The sequence below is a fragment of the Schistocerca gregaria genome, chromosome 3 (assembly GCF_023897955.1).
Source record: "Schistocerca gregaria isolate iqSchGreg1 chromosome 3, iqSchGreg1.2, whole genome shotgun sequence".
In the NCBI taxonomy this organism is placed as follows: domain Eukaryota; kingdom Metazoa; phylum Arthropoda; class Insecta; order Orthoptera; family Acrididae; genus Schistocerca; species Schistocerca gregaria.
In genome coordinates this window covers 954,902,937-954,920,361 of record NC_064922.1, presented here as the reverse complement: position 1 = coordinate 954,920,361, position 17,425 = coordinate 954,902,937, and the positions used below count along the sequence as shown (strand labels likewise).

General features: G+C 39.9%; 1 protein-coding gene and 1 pseudogene across 9 annotated transcripts in view; one reads left to right on the top strand and one right to left on the bottom strand.

Moving 5' to 3' along the window:
- Nucleotides 1-17,425, top strand: part of LOC126355928 (dedicator of cytokinesis protein 1) — a 452,703-nt gene that overhangs the window by 89,528 nt on the left and 345,750 nt on the right. For all 9 annotated transcript variants that reach the window (XM_050006495.1, XM_050006492.1, XM_050006496.1 and 6 more), the window contains exons 8-10: nucleotides 10,415-10,544; nucleotides 12,354-12,560; nucleotides 12,657-12,932. In XM_050006495.1, the coding sequence (XP_049862452.1) occupies nucleotides 10,415-10,544; nucleotides 12,354-12,560; nucleotides 12,657-12,932 (613 nt within the window). The remainder of the gene's footprint in view (nucleotides 1-10,414; nucleotides 10,545-12,353; nucleotides 12,561-12,656; nucleotides 12,933-17,425) is intronic.
- On the bottom strand, nucleotides 9,859-9,977 carry LOC126356504 (5S ribosomal RNA; annotated as a pseudogene).

The following is a 17,425-nucleotide window of genomic DNA, read 5'->3' as shown; positions in this document are numbered from 1 at the left end:
TTCCTTCAATTATCTGGGAGTACGCATTAGGAGTGATTTAAAATGGGATGATCATATAAAGTTGATCGTCGGTAAAGCAGATGCCAGACTGAGATTTATTGGAAGAATCCTAAGGAAATGCAATCCGAAAACAAAGGAAGTAGGTTACAGTACGCTTGTTCGCCCACTGCTTGAATACTGCTCAACAGTGTGGGATCCGTACCAGATAGGGTTGATAGAAGAGATAGAGAAGATCCGACGGAGAGCAGCGCGCTTCGTTACAGGATCATTTAATAATCGCGAAAGCGTTATGGAGATGATAGATAAACTCCAGTGGAAGACTCTGCAGGAGACACACTCAGTAGCTCGGTACGGGCTTTTGTTAAAGTTTCGAGAACATACCTTCACCGAAGAGTCAAGCAGTATATTGCTCCTTCCTACATATATCTCACGAAGAGACCATGAGAATAAAATCAGAGAGATTAGAGCCCACACAAAAGCATACCGACAATCCTTCTTTCCACGAACAATGTTGTTGTTGTTGTGTTCAGTCCTAAGACTGGTTTGATGCAGCTGTCCATGCTACTCTGTCCTGTGCTAGCTTCTTCATCTCCCAGTACCTACTGCAACCTACATCCTTCTGAATCTGCTTAGTGTATTCATCTCTTGGTCTCCTTCTACGATTTTTACCCTCCACGCTGCCCTCCAATGCTAAATTTGTGATCCCTTGATGCCTCAGGACATGTCCTACCAACCGATCCCTTCTTCTGGTCAAGTTGTGCCACAAACTTATCTTCTCCCCAATCCTATTCAATACTTCCTCATTAGTTATGTGATCTACCCATATAATCTTCAGCATTCTTCTGTAGCATGACATTTCGAAAGCTTCTATTCTCTTCTTGTCCAAACTATTTATCGTCCATGATTCACTTCCATACATGGCTACACTCCATACAAATACTTTCAGAAACGACTTCCTGACTATTAAATCTATATTCGATGTTAACAAATTTCTCTTCTTCAGAAACGCTTTCCTTGCCATTGCCAGTCTACATTTTACATCCTCTCTACTTCGACCATCATCAGTTATTTTACTTCCTAATTATCAGAACTCCTTTACTACTTTAAGTGTCTCATTTCCTAATCTAACTCCCTCAGCATCACCTTATTTAATTTGACTACATTCCATTATCCTCGTTTTGCTTTTGTTGATGTTCATCTTATATCCTCCTTTCAAGACACTGTCCATTCCATTCAGCTGCTTTTCCAGGTCCTTTGCTGTCTCTGACAGAATTACAATGTCATCGGCGAACCTCAATGTTTTTATTTCTTCGCCATGGATTTAAATACCTACTCCGAATTTTTCTTTTGTTTCCTTTACTGCTTGCTCAATATACAGATTAAATAACATCGGGGAGAGGCTACAACCCTGTCTCACTCCTTTCCCAACCATTGCTTCCCTTTCATTCCTCTCTACTCTTATAACAGCCATCTGGTTTCTGTGCAAATTGTAAATAGCCTTTCGCTCCCTGTATTTTACCCCTGCCAGCTTCAGAATTTGAAAGAGAGTATTCCAGTCAACATTGTCAAAAGCTTTTTCCAAGTCTACAAATGCTAGAAACGTAGGTTTACCATTTCTTAATCTTTCTTCTAAGATAAGTTGTAAGGTCAGTATTGCCTCACGGGTTCCAACATTTCTACAGAATCCAAACTGATCCTCCCCGAGGTCCGCATCTACCAGTTTTCCATTCGTCTGTAAAGAATTCGCGTTAGTAATTTGCAGCTGTGGCTTATTAAACTGATTGTTCAGTAATTTTCACATCTGTCAGCACCTGCTTTCTTTGGGATTGGAATTATTATATTCTTCTTGAAATCTGAGGGTATTTCGTCTGTCTCATACATCTTGCTCACCAGCTGGTAGAGTTTTGTCATGACTGGCTCTCCTAAGGCCATCAGTGGTTCTAATGGAATGTTGTCTACTCCCGGGGCCTTGTTTCGACTCAGGTTTTTTAGTGCTCTGTCAAACTCTTCACGCAGTATCTTATCTCCCATTTTGTCTTCATCTACATCCTCTTCCATTTCCATAATATTGTCCTCAAGTACATCGCCCTTGTATAGACACTCTATATACTCCTTCCACCTTTCTGCTTTCCCTTCTTTGCTTAGAACTGGGTTTCCATCTGATCTCCTGATAGGTCTCTTTAATTTTCCTGTAGGCAGTATCTATCTTACTCCTAGTGAGATAAACTTCTACATCCTTACATTTGTCCTCTAGCCATCCCTGCTTAGCCATTTTGCACTTCCTGTCGATCTCATTTTTGAGACGTTTGTATTCCTTTTTGCGTGCTTCATTTTTCTGCATTTTTATATTTTCTCCTTTCATCAATTAAATTCAATATTTCTTCTGTTACCCAAGGATTTCTACTAGCCCTCGTCTTTTTACCTACTTGATCCTCTGCTGCCTTCACTACTTCATCCCTCAGAGCTACCCATTCTTCTTCTACTGTGTTTCTTTCCCCCATTCCTGTCAATTTTTCGCTTATGCTCTCCTTGAAACTCTGTACAACCTCTGGTTCTTTCAGTTTATCCAGATCCCATGTCCTTAAATTCCCACGAACAATACGAGACTGGAATAGAAGGGAGAACCGATAGAGGTAGTCAGGGTACCCTCCGCCACACACCGTCAGGTGGCTTGCAGAGTATGGATGTAGATGTAGATGTGGTGCCCGTCTTGTTTGTATACACAACTACCAGAGAAGACACCTTGCGGGCGACAGGTAGGTAACTACACACAGCAGAAACATCAGGTTGGCAGCGGCATATTGCTGATGTGCGACACAAAGTTGATGCAGAATTCCACACCTGTGCACGACTACATGCCTATGAACTTTTCCCGGCTCTCCATAGCAGGAGCCCTGCAGTGCCCATGAGCCACCTTCTACATGCAGGAGGGCTGCTGACTCTCTTCCTCATTTTCGTGAACTCCCGGCACCTCCATGAAATAATTTCAACATTTATGCTTTCAGGTGCACAAGCCTCCACTGCACGATGTAGACTTTTGCATTGGTCAGTCCCTGTTCCCACTAATTCTCTCTAGAAAGAGATGTGTTCCATTAGGATGTTTTAAAATTCTTTGCAATGGCTACTAGCAAACACCTAAAGTTTCTTTTGTTAAGCAAGCATATTGGGCTCCTGACCGCAACCCATTTAGAAGGGTTTCAGGCTTGACAAAGCCGTCTTGCTACCATATACTGTAAAACCAGCTATAGTGTTGTAGCGGTTCCACCTGCTTCTATTTTCTTCATTTGCTGTCCTCAGTGTTGACGTACTACATTGTTACACAGGATGAAAAATGGGGTTTTTAATTTGGACACTGACTATTGTAAATAATGTAGCCAACAAATACATCGTTGCGTTTCACTGTCTTTTACTTTCACTTTTCACAACTGCGCCCCCCCCCCCCCCCTCCCCCTCTCCATATACACATTTATAAGGCCAGTGCACTATTGTTTACCTTTCAATAAGCCTAATTAATCTTTAACAGGCAAAGCTCCACATACTGCCACAATAGTTTCCTATTGAACATCTACGAGCAGTAAAAGCCTAACCACAAAGTTTACAGTTATTGAAGAATAGAAAGGTATGTATTGAGCAGGCACTGTCATTGTTTTTACACGTGGCCTAATTGTTTAACACTTATTCTTCAGTTAAGTTGAAGCAGTGTTGTCATTCTAATTAACACAGGTTTCTCATCTGAAACTTGGCCATGAACTGACTGTCCCGTGACCGAAAATCAGGCCCTTATATATCATCACAATAATAGGTGCTGAAGCTACACATTTTTTGAAGTTAAATTTACAGAAATTACAATTTAAACTTAACTCATTAAATTAACTGAATAAATCAAAAAATTCTTATACTGCAAAAGTTAGTCCAAATTATTTGTTTAAATCATGAAATTAACAAATACCATTACACAACCAATACTTTTTCCAAAACTGTTAATTACTTTGGAATTAAATCAGGGCTGGTTTTGCTAACATGTTTTTGAATAGAGCCAAATAGATACTTTAAAATTACTAGCATTTCACCTTCCAAATATTTATAATTAGTACATAATTTATATTTGTAAAAACAAAGATGATGTGACTTACCGAATGAAAACACTTTCAGGTTGATAGACACACAAAAATACACACAAAATTCAAGCTTTCGCAACCAATGGTTGCTTCGTCAGGAAAGAGGGAAAGACGAAAGGATGTGGGTTTTAAGGGAGAGGATAAGGAGTCATTCCAATCCCGGGAGCGGAAAGACTTACCTTAGGGGAAAAAAGGACAGGTATACACTCGCGCGCGCCCACACACACACACACACACACACACACACACACACACACATATCCATCCGCACATACACAGACACCAACAGACATTTGTAAAGCAAACTCTTTGCCTTTACAAATGTCTGCTTGTGTCTGTGTATGTGCGGATGGATATGCGCGTGTATGTGTGTGTGTGTGTGTGTTTGTGTGTGTGTGTGTGTGTGTGTGTGTGTATATATATGTGGGCGCGTGCGTGGTCGCGAGTGTGTACCTGTCCTTTTTTCCCCTAAGGTAAGTCTTTCCACGCCCAGGATTGGAATGACTCCTTACCCTCTCCCTTAAAACCCACATCCTTTCGTCTTTCCCTCTCCTTCCCTCTTTCCTGATGAAGCAACCGTTGGTTGCGAAAGCTTGAATTTTGTGTGTATGTTTGTGTTTGTTTGTGTGTCTATCAACCTGCCATTCGTTTGGTAAGTGACATTATCTTTGGTTTTTGATATATTTTTCCCACGTGGAATGTTTCCCTCTATTACATTCATATCAAGAATTTATATTTGGTTATATGTCAACAGTAGAATTTAAGTTACAAAAGAATTGCTCATTTCTCCCTATAATTAAAGATACTAACTAGGAATAGTCAAAATAAATTATATAAAATGAATTACATACATAGAACTAGGCACAAAATTGGATCTGGTGTTGTATTCTTTAAAACTGAGGGCCAACCTTTCTCTTTTATGAAAATGCAGATTATAGTCACGTGTGGTAATGGTAATTAGTCAAGAACAACATGAATTTTTGAGGAAGGAGATGGCAAAACAAGAGGGGAATTAAAATTATCCCAACTTGCTTCATTATAGTGTCCACAAAGTGCAGATTGTGAGCCAGTTGGCACAACCAGGAATGATATGTTACAGTTTGGGTGTTTAGAAGGTGCTGAGAAAAGTTGCAATAGGACTAATAGTCTCACAAGCTGCCAAGTGTACTTGAGTCTTTAGCTTTTGAAAATTATTAACATTTCCATCATCAGGAGAAATTAAGAAATGGGAAAAACAGAAACTTGTAGGTGCTGGGGAAGAGAAAAGTTGATAAAAATGTGAGCTTCTAAAAGACACAAGATGCTCTGGACACTTTCTTATCTATTCTCTTTTATGAAATCAAGTGTTTGCATTGACTTTTCCTGTCATATAACGGAATTAATTTTAAAAATGTAAATAGTTTGTTTTAATTTGATAAAAATGAAAAAATGAAACTTACTCCTCGCTGACAAAAGTTTCTAAAATATTTGTGTAATGAGTGTACTCAAGAATAGGGCACATCTGGAAAGCCTAGAATGTTAGCGCATTGCATCCGGAATTTGAGTTGGCAGGCCTGCCACAGATTGAATCTGCCTTGTGGATTAACAATGAGTGCTAGTGAGCTGGCCAGCGTAGATGTGGTTTTTAAGCTAGATAAATGCTGGGCTGATACCCACATCCCATTTCAAATACAAACTATGCAAACATTTACAACATGTCTCACTACTTGAACATGAGATTAACTTTAAATGTAGGTAGATGGAGAAATTCCATACAGGGGGAGTGGGTGGACCGAAAGGGGGGGGGGGGGGGGCAGCGGCGGCAGAGTGTTGGTGTCATGAAGGGCACCAAGCCACCAGCTGTCACTAACATTGCCAAAACCCATGTAACAATTCTGACGCTGTAAAGAAATGGGAAGAGGCAAGGAGGAGGAAGAGGAGAATGTACTCTAGAATAACATCCCACTTTGGCAATAACAATATACCCAGAGGTTGGGCAAGTACGTAATATGAAAGTGAGATAATGTTCTTTGTGCTTTTTTACTGAAGTGCTGGGACAGTGGCCTCATTCCAACATTTGCCAGAGTGACATATTCTATCAAGACTACCACCGTGAAGTTCATCACACATAGGGCACGCATAGCAATTGAGAGTTGGACTGAGTCCATAAGGAGTCTTGTTTCAAGACAATATTTGAAATTTGCCTGTCTATTAGCAATGTTATCTTAAGAAGATGAAGATACTTTTTGACACTCTTTGGTCAGTTTTACAGATAAGGTTTCAGACAACGTGACATTTTGTGTGATTGGGAAAGGCTTGAACTTCTTACTTACACCTAGAATCTTGCCTTTAACTGATTTTATTATTGTTGTTGAGGAAGCTGTTAGACCTCATACCATTGACACTGTAGAAGAAATAAAGTGTGAAACATGTCATGTACTAATGAGAGTGTCACCGCAGAAGAGCAATGTTTCCTCTGTGGAAAGGGCTGCACTGCAGAAGTTGTGAGGAGAACTTCAGATGGTGGCCCTCTCACTGGGTGAGGGGATTGCCACTGTGCTATTGCCATGTTACGTCTATGACCAGAAGTTTTATAGCTTATTGAGTGAACTAATATACTGAAAATAAAATAGAAAGAAACTTCCACATGGGAAAAATATGTTAAAAACCAAGCGGGAAAGCGCCGGTAGACAGGCACAATAAAATAACACACAAACACACACACAAAATTACGAGCTTTCGCAACCGGCGGTTGCTTCGTCAGGAAAGAGGGAAGGAAAAGGAAAGATGAAAGGATGTGGGTTTTAAGGGAGAGGGTAAGGAGTCATTCCAATACCGGGAGCGGAAAGACTTACCTTATGGGGGGAAAAGGATAGGTATATACTCTCGCGCATCCATACAGATACAGACACAAGCAGACATATAAAGACCCACAGGAGGAGCAGAAAGAAAAAAAAAAGTGTTGTTGAATTATTCTTCTTTTCTGCAAAAAGATTAAGACCTCAGAACTCTGCTCCACCGAGGTTATAGGGTGTTCCGAAGATTCAAAAAAGTCTTCTATTACATCCTACTGTGAACAATATCGGCACTCTTGACACTTGACTTGGCTAGAAATCTTGCTTCTTTACTGAGACTTTTGTGGAGAAGTGCTTTAATCATACTCACAACTCTTGTAATTTTATTAATAGCCTGATGTCACTTTAACCCAGTGAATCAGACTTGTTAGTAAACTTCGATTTCGTCTGACACTTGCCAAGGCTTCCACCTGTGGTTTCATTGGTAGTCATTGGCAGCAAGTTCAAAGCCGAATAACACCTATGTTTCATTTTGCTCTTCCCTTAATCTACTTTTCATTCAACACTGAATGTTTGGAGCAAGAACAGTCCACAGGTTTACTGCTGGTCCATAATGTCCAACGCGCACAGTATTTCAGCGATCAGACATGTTGCCATTGTAAGATTCTCCTCATCCGCTCTAGTTCCCATTTGATTCCTTTGCTGAGCGTCTACTTTAGACGGGCGACTAGGGTGGATGAGGCAATTACACTGACGCCACCACAGATGCTGATGCTAGCATCTCAGTGACTGCCGATGTGCAGGTGCGGACCACGGAGAGAACTCCTCGTGAGGGGAGGGGATTTAATATGGCTGCCCGCCCTCAGGATCTTTCGTCAGCACACCTGACGACGGCGACATGTCTGATCGCCGAAATACTGTGCCCGTTGGACACTATGGACCGGCAGTACACCCGTGGACTGTTCAAACAAGAAATACACCAGGAGAAATTGAAGAATCGCAAATGTTTGGAGCAAATTGGCAGTGTAGCTGTGGGTAGTCCTCTCTCCCTTCTGGCAGTAAACTTCTGTATGGAAGACTTTCAGGAGAGGGCTTTTGATGTGGCAGAACTTAAGTTTTCTGGCAATGTGTTGATGTGATGGGGCATTCCATTTACTATTAGCCAACACATACAGACCTGTATTTATAGGTGTCTAACTGTGATCACCTGTCACAATTTGTCCTTCGAACATTGGGGCGCTGGGCACAAGTTGCATGTGATAGAGACAGTCTTGCAAAAGAAATGGAACATTTACAATCTGTGCTGAAAGATGATAACAGCTTAAAAAGAGGAAGAAACATGACCACCCACAAAATCAAGAGAAGAAGGAACTGTTCAAGTCCATGACATTCCTCCCACATTTCTGCAATATTTCTTTGAAATTGGGCAGAATTCTAAGGAAACATTATTTCAAAGTAATCTTCCAGGCACCTACAAAGATTTGTTCTCTTCTCTGTGTGATAAAGGGTGATCTGAAATTGCGGAGGGCTGGAATTTACAGAATACTGTGGTAGTGTGGCAAAGCAGTGGCAGTGTGGTGAAACAATACACACAGTATATGAAAGGTTCATTGAACATGAGTGCCACACTCACCTTTTACAGCCCAGTAAATCAGCTGTAGCTAGGCATTGTATGGATTTTTCTGCCAAGAAAATCTTGGACTCAGTGATAATCTTCTGGGATTCAATTATTAAGAAGTTGGTGGAAATACATTTGACGGAAGGTCTGATTAATCGTGATGGTGGCTTTCAACTGAATAAGATGTGGGACCTGTTGATTTTTTAAATTGTTTTTAGAAAGAAAATATTTTATGACTAATGAGATGCCTAACAATACTTAATTTTATTAGTTTGACACCTGAATTTTTAACTCTGTGAGCCCACATTCTGACAGAGAACATACAAGTAGTATTACCATCATGCATGTGCCTGCATGTCATAGGTGGAGCAGTGTTCAAACAGGGCACAAAACTCAACAGAGGGCACTCGTGTAGCAGTTGCCTCTGCCTCTGCACCTGCATCTCTGTACCATTTTTTGGTATAAAGTTAGCAATGTGAACGAGCAGCCTCCAGTGCAAAACACCTCAAGATGCCTGAATACTTGTCAGCCAGAATATTGAAACAAGAAGTTTGTTCATCTGGCTGAAATCCTGAAACTTCATTAAATATATGTTCAGTAAATTACAAAGAATGAGAAAGAATGCTATACTAAGAATGCCATTTACACATACACTCACCAAATTTGACATCCATTAAAATACAGAATACCACCAAGTGATATTTTGTGATCTTTCAAAGACATTTGACTGTGCACATCTCAACTTTTGGTAGAAAGATTGAAGTTTTTTATAGAATAATGTTGCAGCTAACAAATAGCCTAAGTTACTTGTCACAAGTAGAAAGCATGAAATTGTAGCAGGTAATTAAATATTTGTAACAGCAGGGGAGTAGTTGTTTAAAAAGCTTAAGGAAGTATCTTCGTCACAACAGAAAGGTGGTATGGAAAGAGGGCTGGCAGGGGTTGCGAGTAAAAAGCAAAAAATGAAGGCAGCCAGAGTTCCCCGGGGGTCACCCATATGAGTACTGACGTTGCTTAACTTCGGTGATCGGACGAGAATGCTTGATTTTTTTATTTTTTATTTATTTATTTATTTAGTTTGTGGAATTTAGCAGTGCTTCAAAACAGTAGGCTCTGACGTATTTCAGCACACATCTGTCGATTTGTAGTGTTTCGTTATTTTTCAAGGAATTCCTAGCACTCTTCCTTCGCATATTGTTTCTCCAACTGAGTTCACTACTGTAATTTCGTATCTTACGTTTTATACAGTAGTTTAAAATGCTTGTGGAAGCATCTTTGTCACAACTGAAAGTTAGTATGAAAAGAGGGATGGCAGGTGTATCGACATAAAAATGAAGAAATGAGATGGAGCTAACAGCACCCGGTGTTCCCAGGCGGTCACCCATCCGAGTACTAACTGGGCTCGATGTTGCTTAACTTCGGTGAACGGATGAGAACCGGTTTATTCAACATGGTATGGCCATTGGCATCTTTATAATGTAGTCGCACGACAGAAGACGCATTCGCCTCCTCTCGCAACACCAGCAATCGCCATTTTCGGTGGCACATTTGATGCAAGGCACGACCTTCCACCTCGAAGGCGGCGCGGAGTGTGCGCTTAGCGTCTCATAGGTGACTGCCGAACGTAGGTGAGACACACAACAGAGCTGCTGAATGCGCTGCCTGACATTCGCTTGGTGTGTGCGGCTTCTGACACTCGCAGGCTGTTGGCAAATCATTACTGCAGTTCCAAAAATTAATAGTAAGTCTGCTCTTATTTATCAGTATATTTAGGTTTTCCTCATGACTTTTAACTGCTATGTTTGAAACAATTAACTCTTCTTTAATTAACTCCAAAAATGATCTGGACTAACTTAGGAAATGTTTGATAAACACCATGTGAAAAAGAAATTTTTGTTTTGCAGATGTGCAGAACGTGATAACTTAGATGGAACGCTCCGTCGAATACTCCTGCTAAAAGAAGTCCCTCAAAGAGACCATAAAGGGCACGGACTTTGGATTAGTCTGAAGTTACTTCATGGAGACATTAAGCAGGTACATTTGACTGGATCTTATTTATTTATTCAAATAACAGCTCAAACAATAACAGAATGACAAAAGATTATGATTTAGTGCCTTGTCAAGATAATCCAAGCAGTGTGTCATTTGGAAAATGAAAATGAATAATTTTGTTTTAATATTATGAAAAGGAAAGTTTCTACTCACAATATAGTGGAGATGTTGAGTCACAGATAGATACAATAAAAAGACTGTCACAAATAAGCTTTTGTCCAACAAGGCCTTTGTCGAAAATTAGACGACTGAAACACACACACACACACACGCACACACACACACACACACACACACACACACACACACACACACACAAAATAACTGCAGTCTCTGACAGCTGAAGGGTAAGTCCTTGTTGGCCAAAAGGTTTTTTGTGAGTCAGAATCTCCACTATATGGTCAGTAGCAACTTTCCTTTTCACAATATTGGTACATTCTATCCTGGGTTTTCCACTGTTTAGTTTTATTTTATGTGGATACATAGAGCGATATGTCATTTGTTCTGTGATTACCTGAAGAGAGGTGCACGCTTTTTCTCTTAACAAGATACTTTTTATGTTTGGTTTTACTTGATCATACAAATCTTCTTCTTCATATTCATCATCATCATCATCATCTTCTTCTTCTTATTATTATTATTATTGTATGTATTGGTGTATAGAATGTTCTGAGTGGGATCTAAATAGCAATTGAGAATGCAGCATGAAATTGGGATGATTGGAAACTGTCAGAGGGAAGAGTTATAGTAATAGCATAATACAGAAGAAAGAACTATGGAGATGGCAGCTGCCTAGTAGTGTGTGACTTAGTCATGCGGAATGCAGGAAGAGTTCCTGTGAGTGATGGAAGGAACTAGTAGTTTACACAGGAACTGATAAGGACTGATGGGAAAAGGGAGGTATTAGTACATAAGGATAAGATAAAGTTGCTGCAGAAAAGAAAATGCTAAAATAAAATAATGTGAGTACCAGACAATGGAAAAAATGCTTTCCAAACAGAGCTGCCCCTTCAGCAATGCAAGTGATCCTGTAATCTCCTCCAGAAGCGATATATTGTTTCTGTCTATGCTCCATGTCTGTTCTCGTATTCTTGTTCATAAATTCTTTCTTCCTGCTTCATTTTTCACTTGTGTTGGTTCCAGACTTACTTAATGTGCACATCCTTGTAAGAGGTGTTCAGTCATTATTGGCTGCTTTTGAACTCAAATTTCATAAATTTTCACGGCATGTATTTTGAATTTCCTTTCTTACTCTGCTGCTGAAGTGTTTGTAAAATACCTAAAGCTAATCAAATTAATTATGAGTTATATCCAAGAATTGCGATTAGGTCATTTATTATTTGCACTCATTACTTTCATCGCCAATAATTTCTTGACCTAACCTTACATCTAAACAAATATTTCGAGCTTCAGCAATGGGAGGGTGGCGTATTCACATATTTATTTAACATTTTTTGTGTTAATAACAACATCTTTATTATTTCTTTTAAACTTGTATTTGCACAAACAAAATCATTGTCTTTTTAATACCTCTGGGTTGTGAACTGAAAATCACAGTTGAACTTGGACTCGTTCAGCAGAACTTTGCCAGTCAAAGACGATCCTGCTTCACTGCAATATAACCTACAATTAACATGTATACAATGCAGATTTCCATGTTGAGCTAATTTTCTGTGTTAATCTAAGGTTTACTGCTTTGTACAATCATTTGTTAGAGAGGTATTTCACTATAATTTTCGTTTATGAACAAGTAAAATTAATTTGTTTGTTGTATTTTTTATTATTTTGCAGGTGAGGGAAGAGAACCCTCATCTTGTTCTTGGTAATGTTGCAGTTGCCAGGAAAATGGGTTTTCCTGAAGTAATTCTTCCCGGTGATGTTAGAAATGATCTGTACCTTATGCTTGTTTCTGGTGAATTTTCTAAAGGCAGCAAGTCTACTGACAAAAATGTTGAAGTCACTGTAAAAGTCTGCAATGAGAAAGGTCAGAGCATTCCTGTAAGTTGGTCAGCAATTTTTGAAAAATTATTTGAGCATAATTATTGCAATGTTTGTTGAAGTTTCTAAATTCCTTTTGCCTCCTAAATTTCACAGGGTGTTATAACATTAGGTGGTGGTGTCGAACCATTAAATGAGTATCGTTCTGTGATCTACTATCATGAAGATAGGCCAAGATGGTGTGAGATTTTTAAAGTAGCAATTCCAATAGAAGAATTCAAAGCAAGCCATTTGAAATTTACTTTTAAACATCGTTCATCGACTGAAGCCAAAGACAAATCTGAGAAACCATTTGCTATGTCATATGTTACATTGATGCAGGAAAATGGCACAACATTGGAAGATTCACTCCACGAATTACTTGTTTACAAGGTAAGTATGTTTTTATTATTAAGTATACTGTTGGCAAAAAAATGGCAACGCCAAGAAGGAATTGTGCAGCACAAACAAAAATTGGTAGGAATGTTTCTACATCTGAAAGATGGATGTCTATTTAGAATTTGTATCAGTTGCGTAAGTGTGGTGCCAATAGTGTCACTATGTGGCTGCAAATCAGGTTTGCATTAAATACATGTTGCAACGGTCATGAGTGTTAGTTATGTTAATTAAGAATACCTTTAAGGTGACAAAGAAAGCAATCATTAACACCTCACCAAGATTGAAAGACCTTTGTACATCCATGTTTAAATTAGATGATGGTAGGACATTAGCTGGTGTAAATTTTATTAAAAAGTGATACTCTTCCATCTGTACTTAAGATTTCATATTTATTTGACTATTAGTTTCGACTTTGCGTCAAACCCAACTTCAGGCCCTATATAACACACCATACATAAAACAAACAATGTGAGACATCAGTAGTCTGTGAGCTATTGTACAAAATAAGTATATTATAAACATATTATACAAAGGATGAAATCATTAAAAGTAGTTACATTTCATTCATTTTCCCTAAGATGCAATTTACCTTGACATCATCAATTTATATGGTACAAACAAGTACAAATGAGGTTATATATACAGGGTGTTTCAAAAATGACCGGTATATTTGAAACGGCTATACAAACTAAACGAGCAGCGATAGAAATACACCGTTTGTTGCAATATGCTTGGGACAACAGCACATTTTCAGGCAGACAAACTTTCGAAATTACAGTAGTTACAATTGTCAACAACAGTCGGCGCTGCAGTCTGGGAAACTCTATAGTACGATATTTTCCACATATCCACCATGCGTAGCAATAATATGGCGTAGTCTCTGAATGAAATTACCCGAAAGCTTTGACAACCTGTCTGGCGGAATGGCTTCACATGCAGATGAGATGTACTGCTTCAGCTGTTCAATTGTTTCTGGATTCTGGCGGTGCACCTGGTCTTTCAAGTGTCCCCACAGAAAGAAGTCACAGGGGTTCATGTCTGGCGAATAGGGAGGCCAATCCACGCCGCCTCCTGTATGTTTCAGATAGCCGAAAGCAATCACACGATCATCGAAATATTCATTCAGGAAATTAAAGACGTCGGCCGTGCGATGTGGCCGGGCACCATCTTGCATAAACCATGAGGTGTTTGCAGTGTCGTCTAAGGCAGTTTGTACCGCCACAAATTCACGAAGAATGTCCAGATAGCGTGATGCAGTAATCGTTTCGGATCTGAAAAATGGGCCAATGATTCCTTTGGAAGAAATGGCGGCCCAGACCAGTACTTTTTGAGGATGCAGGGATGATGGGACTGCAACATGGGGGCTTTCGGTTCCCCATATGTGCCAGTTCTGTTTATTGACGAAGCCGTCCAGGTAAAAATAAGCTTCGTCAGTAAACCAAATGCTGCCCACATGCATATCGCCATCAGCAACCCTGTGCACTATATCGTTAGCGAATGTCTCTCATGCAGCAATGGTAGCGGCGCTGAGGGGTTGCCGCGTTTGAATTTTGTATGGATAGAGGTGTAAACTCTGGCGCATGAGACGATACGTGGACGTTGGCGTCATTTGGACTGCAGCTGCAACACGGCGAACGGAAACCCGAGGCCGCTGTTAGATCACCTGCTGCACTAGCTGCGCGTTGCCCTCTGTGGTTGCTGTACGCGGTTGCCCTACCTTTCCAGCACGTTCATCCGTCACGTTCCCAGTCCGTTGAAATTTTTCAAACAGATCCTTTATTGTTCCGCTTTTCGGTCCTTTGGTTACATTAAACCTCCGTTGAAAACTTCGTCTTGTTGCAACAACACTGTGTTCTAGGCGGTGGAATTCCAACACCATAAAAATCCACTGTTCTAAGGAATAAACCATGTTGTCCACAGCACACTTGCACGTTGTGAACAGCACACGCTTACAGCAGAAAGACGACGTACAGAATGGCACACCCACAGACTGCATTGTCTTCTATATCTTTCACATCACTTGCAGTGCCATCTGTTGTTGAAAATTGTAACTACTGTAATTTCGAAAGTTTGTCCGCCTGAAAATGTTCTGTTGTCCCACGCATATTGCAACAAACGGTGTATTTCTATCGCTGCTCGTTTAGTTTTTATTGCAATTTCAAATATACCGGTCATTTTTGAAACACCCTGTACATGGATATTTCCATTATAGATCAAAACCAGACATTTGAATAAAAATGTGGGTATATATAAGTATTGATCTATAACAGAAATAACTGTGTATATATAACCTCATTTGTACTTGTTTTTACCATATAAATTGCTAAAGTCAAGGTAAATTGCATCATAGTGAAAATGAATGAAATGTAACTACTTTTAATGAATTCGTCCTTTATATAATATGTTTATAATATATTTATGTTGTACAATAGCTCACAGACTACTGGTGTCTCACATTGTTTGTTTTATGTATGGTGTGTTATATAGAGCCTGAAGATGGCGTTGACACAACATCGAAACTAGTAGCCAAATAAATATGAAATCTTAAGTACAGCTGGAGGAATTTCATTTCTAATAAAAAAAAAGTTTGAAAGAGGTCATGAATATGGCTACAAGAAGCTGGATGTTCCGTCTGTGATATTGCAGAAAGATTATGCAGGAATGTAGCCACTGTACACAATTGCTGGCAGTGGTGGTCACAAGAATATAAGGTCACAAGAAGGCTGGGCTCCAGACGGCCACATGGCACTACTGATAGAGTAGACCATCATATTCGGCATATGTCTCTGTTGCATCGTACTGCATGTGCAGCAACAATTTGAACAGCAGTTAGCACCACAGTGAAGCAGTCAACTATTACAAATTGGTTGCTTCAAGGACAGCTCCGAGCCAGATGCCCTGTGGCTTGCATTCCACTAAACCCCAACCATCACCATTTTCTATTTCAGTGGTATCAAGCAAGAGCTGATTGGAGGACATGGTGGAGGTGTGTTATGTTTTCTGATGAAAGTTGTTTCTGCCTGAGTGCCAGTGACGCCCGTGTGTTGGTCAGTAGGGGGCCAGTTGAGGACCTGCAACCAACCTGTCTGTGTGCTAGGCACTCTGGACCTACACTTGGAGTTATGGTCTTAGGTGTGATTTTGTAGATAGCAAGAGTACTCTTGTGATTATCCCACACACCGCGACTGCAAAATTGTATGTCAGTGTGGAGATTTGATCTTTTGTGCTGCTGGATAACACTCACAACATATAGTTGTTGCAACCCAAGGTGCTCTACAGAGTGTCGACGTGTTGCCTTGGCTTGCTCAATTGACAGGTCTGTCTTCAATCAAGCTCATGTGGTACATCATTGTATGACAACTCCACAATCAGCATGAATTGCCCTCTGTTGAATGACCAAGAGCAACAGGCATGGAACTCCATCCAACAAACTGGAATCTGGCACTTGTACAACACAATGCATGTACATTTACAAGCTTGCATCCAACATTCTGCTTCAGCATTCTGCCAGTTACACCTTTTATTAATGTACCAGCATTTCAAATTCGCAGTTCCTTATCTCACACTTACATTAACCTGTGATCTTGCAATGTTAATCACATAAATATGTTACCCAGGCAAATGTACTCCTGACATTTCATTGGTTGGTTGGTGTGGTCTTCAGTCCTGAGACTGGTTTCATGCAGCTCCTCATGCTACTCTATCCTGTGCAAGATCCTTCATCTCCCAGTACCTACTGCAGCTTACATCCTTCTGAATATGCTCAGTGTATTCACCTCTTGGTCTCCCTCTACGATTTTTACCCTCCAAGGTGCCCTCCAGTACTAAATTGGTGATCCCTTGATGCCTCAGAACATGTCCTACCAACCGATCCCTTCTTCTTGTCAAGTTGTGCCACAAACTCCTCTTCTCCCCAATTGTATTCAATACCTCCTCATTAGTTATGTGATCTACTCATCTAATCTTCAGCATTCTTCTGTAGCACCACATTTCGAAAGCTTCTATTCTCTTCTTGTCTAAACTATTTATCTTCCACGTTTTACTTCCATACATGGCTACACTCCATACAAATACTTTCAGAAATTACATCCTGACACTTAAATCTATACTCGATGTTAACAAATTTCTCTTCTTCAGAAACGCTTTCCTTGCCATTGCCAGTCTACATTTTACATCCTCTCTATTTCGACATTCATCAGTTATTTTGCTCCCCAAATAGCAAAACTCCTTTACTACTTTAAGTGTCTCACTTCCTAATCTAATTCCCTCAGCATCACCCGACTTTATTCGACTACATTCCATTATCCTCGTTTTGCTTTTGTTGATGGTCATCTTATATCCTCCTTTCAAGACACTATCCATTCCGTTCAACTGCTCTTCCAAGTCCTTTGCTGTCTCTGACAGAATTACGATGTCATCGGCGAACCTCAAAGTTTTTATTTCTTCTCCATGGGCTTTAATACCTACTCCGAATTTTTCTTTTGTTT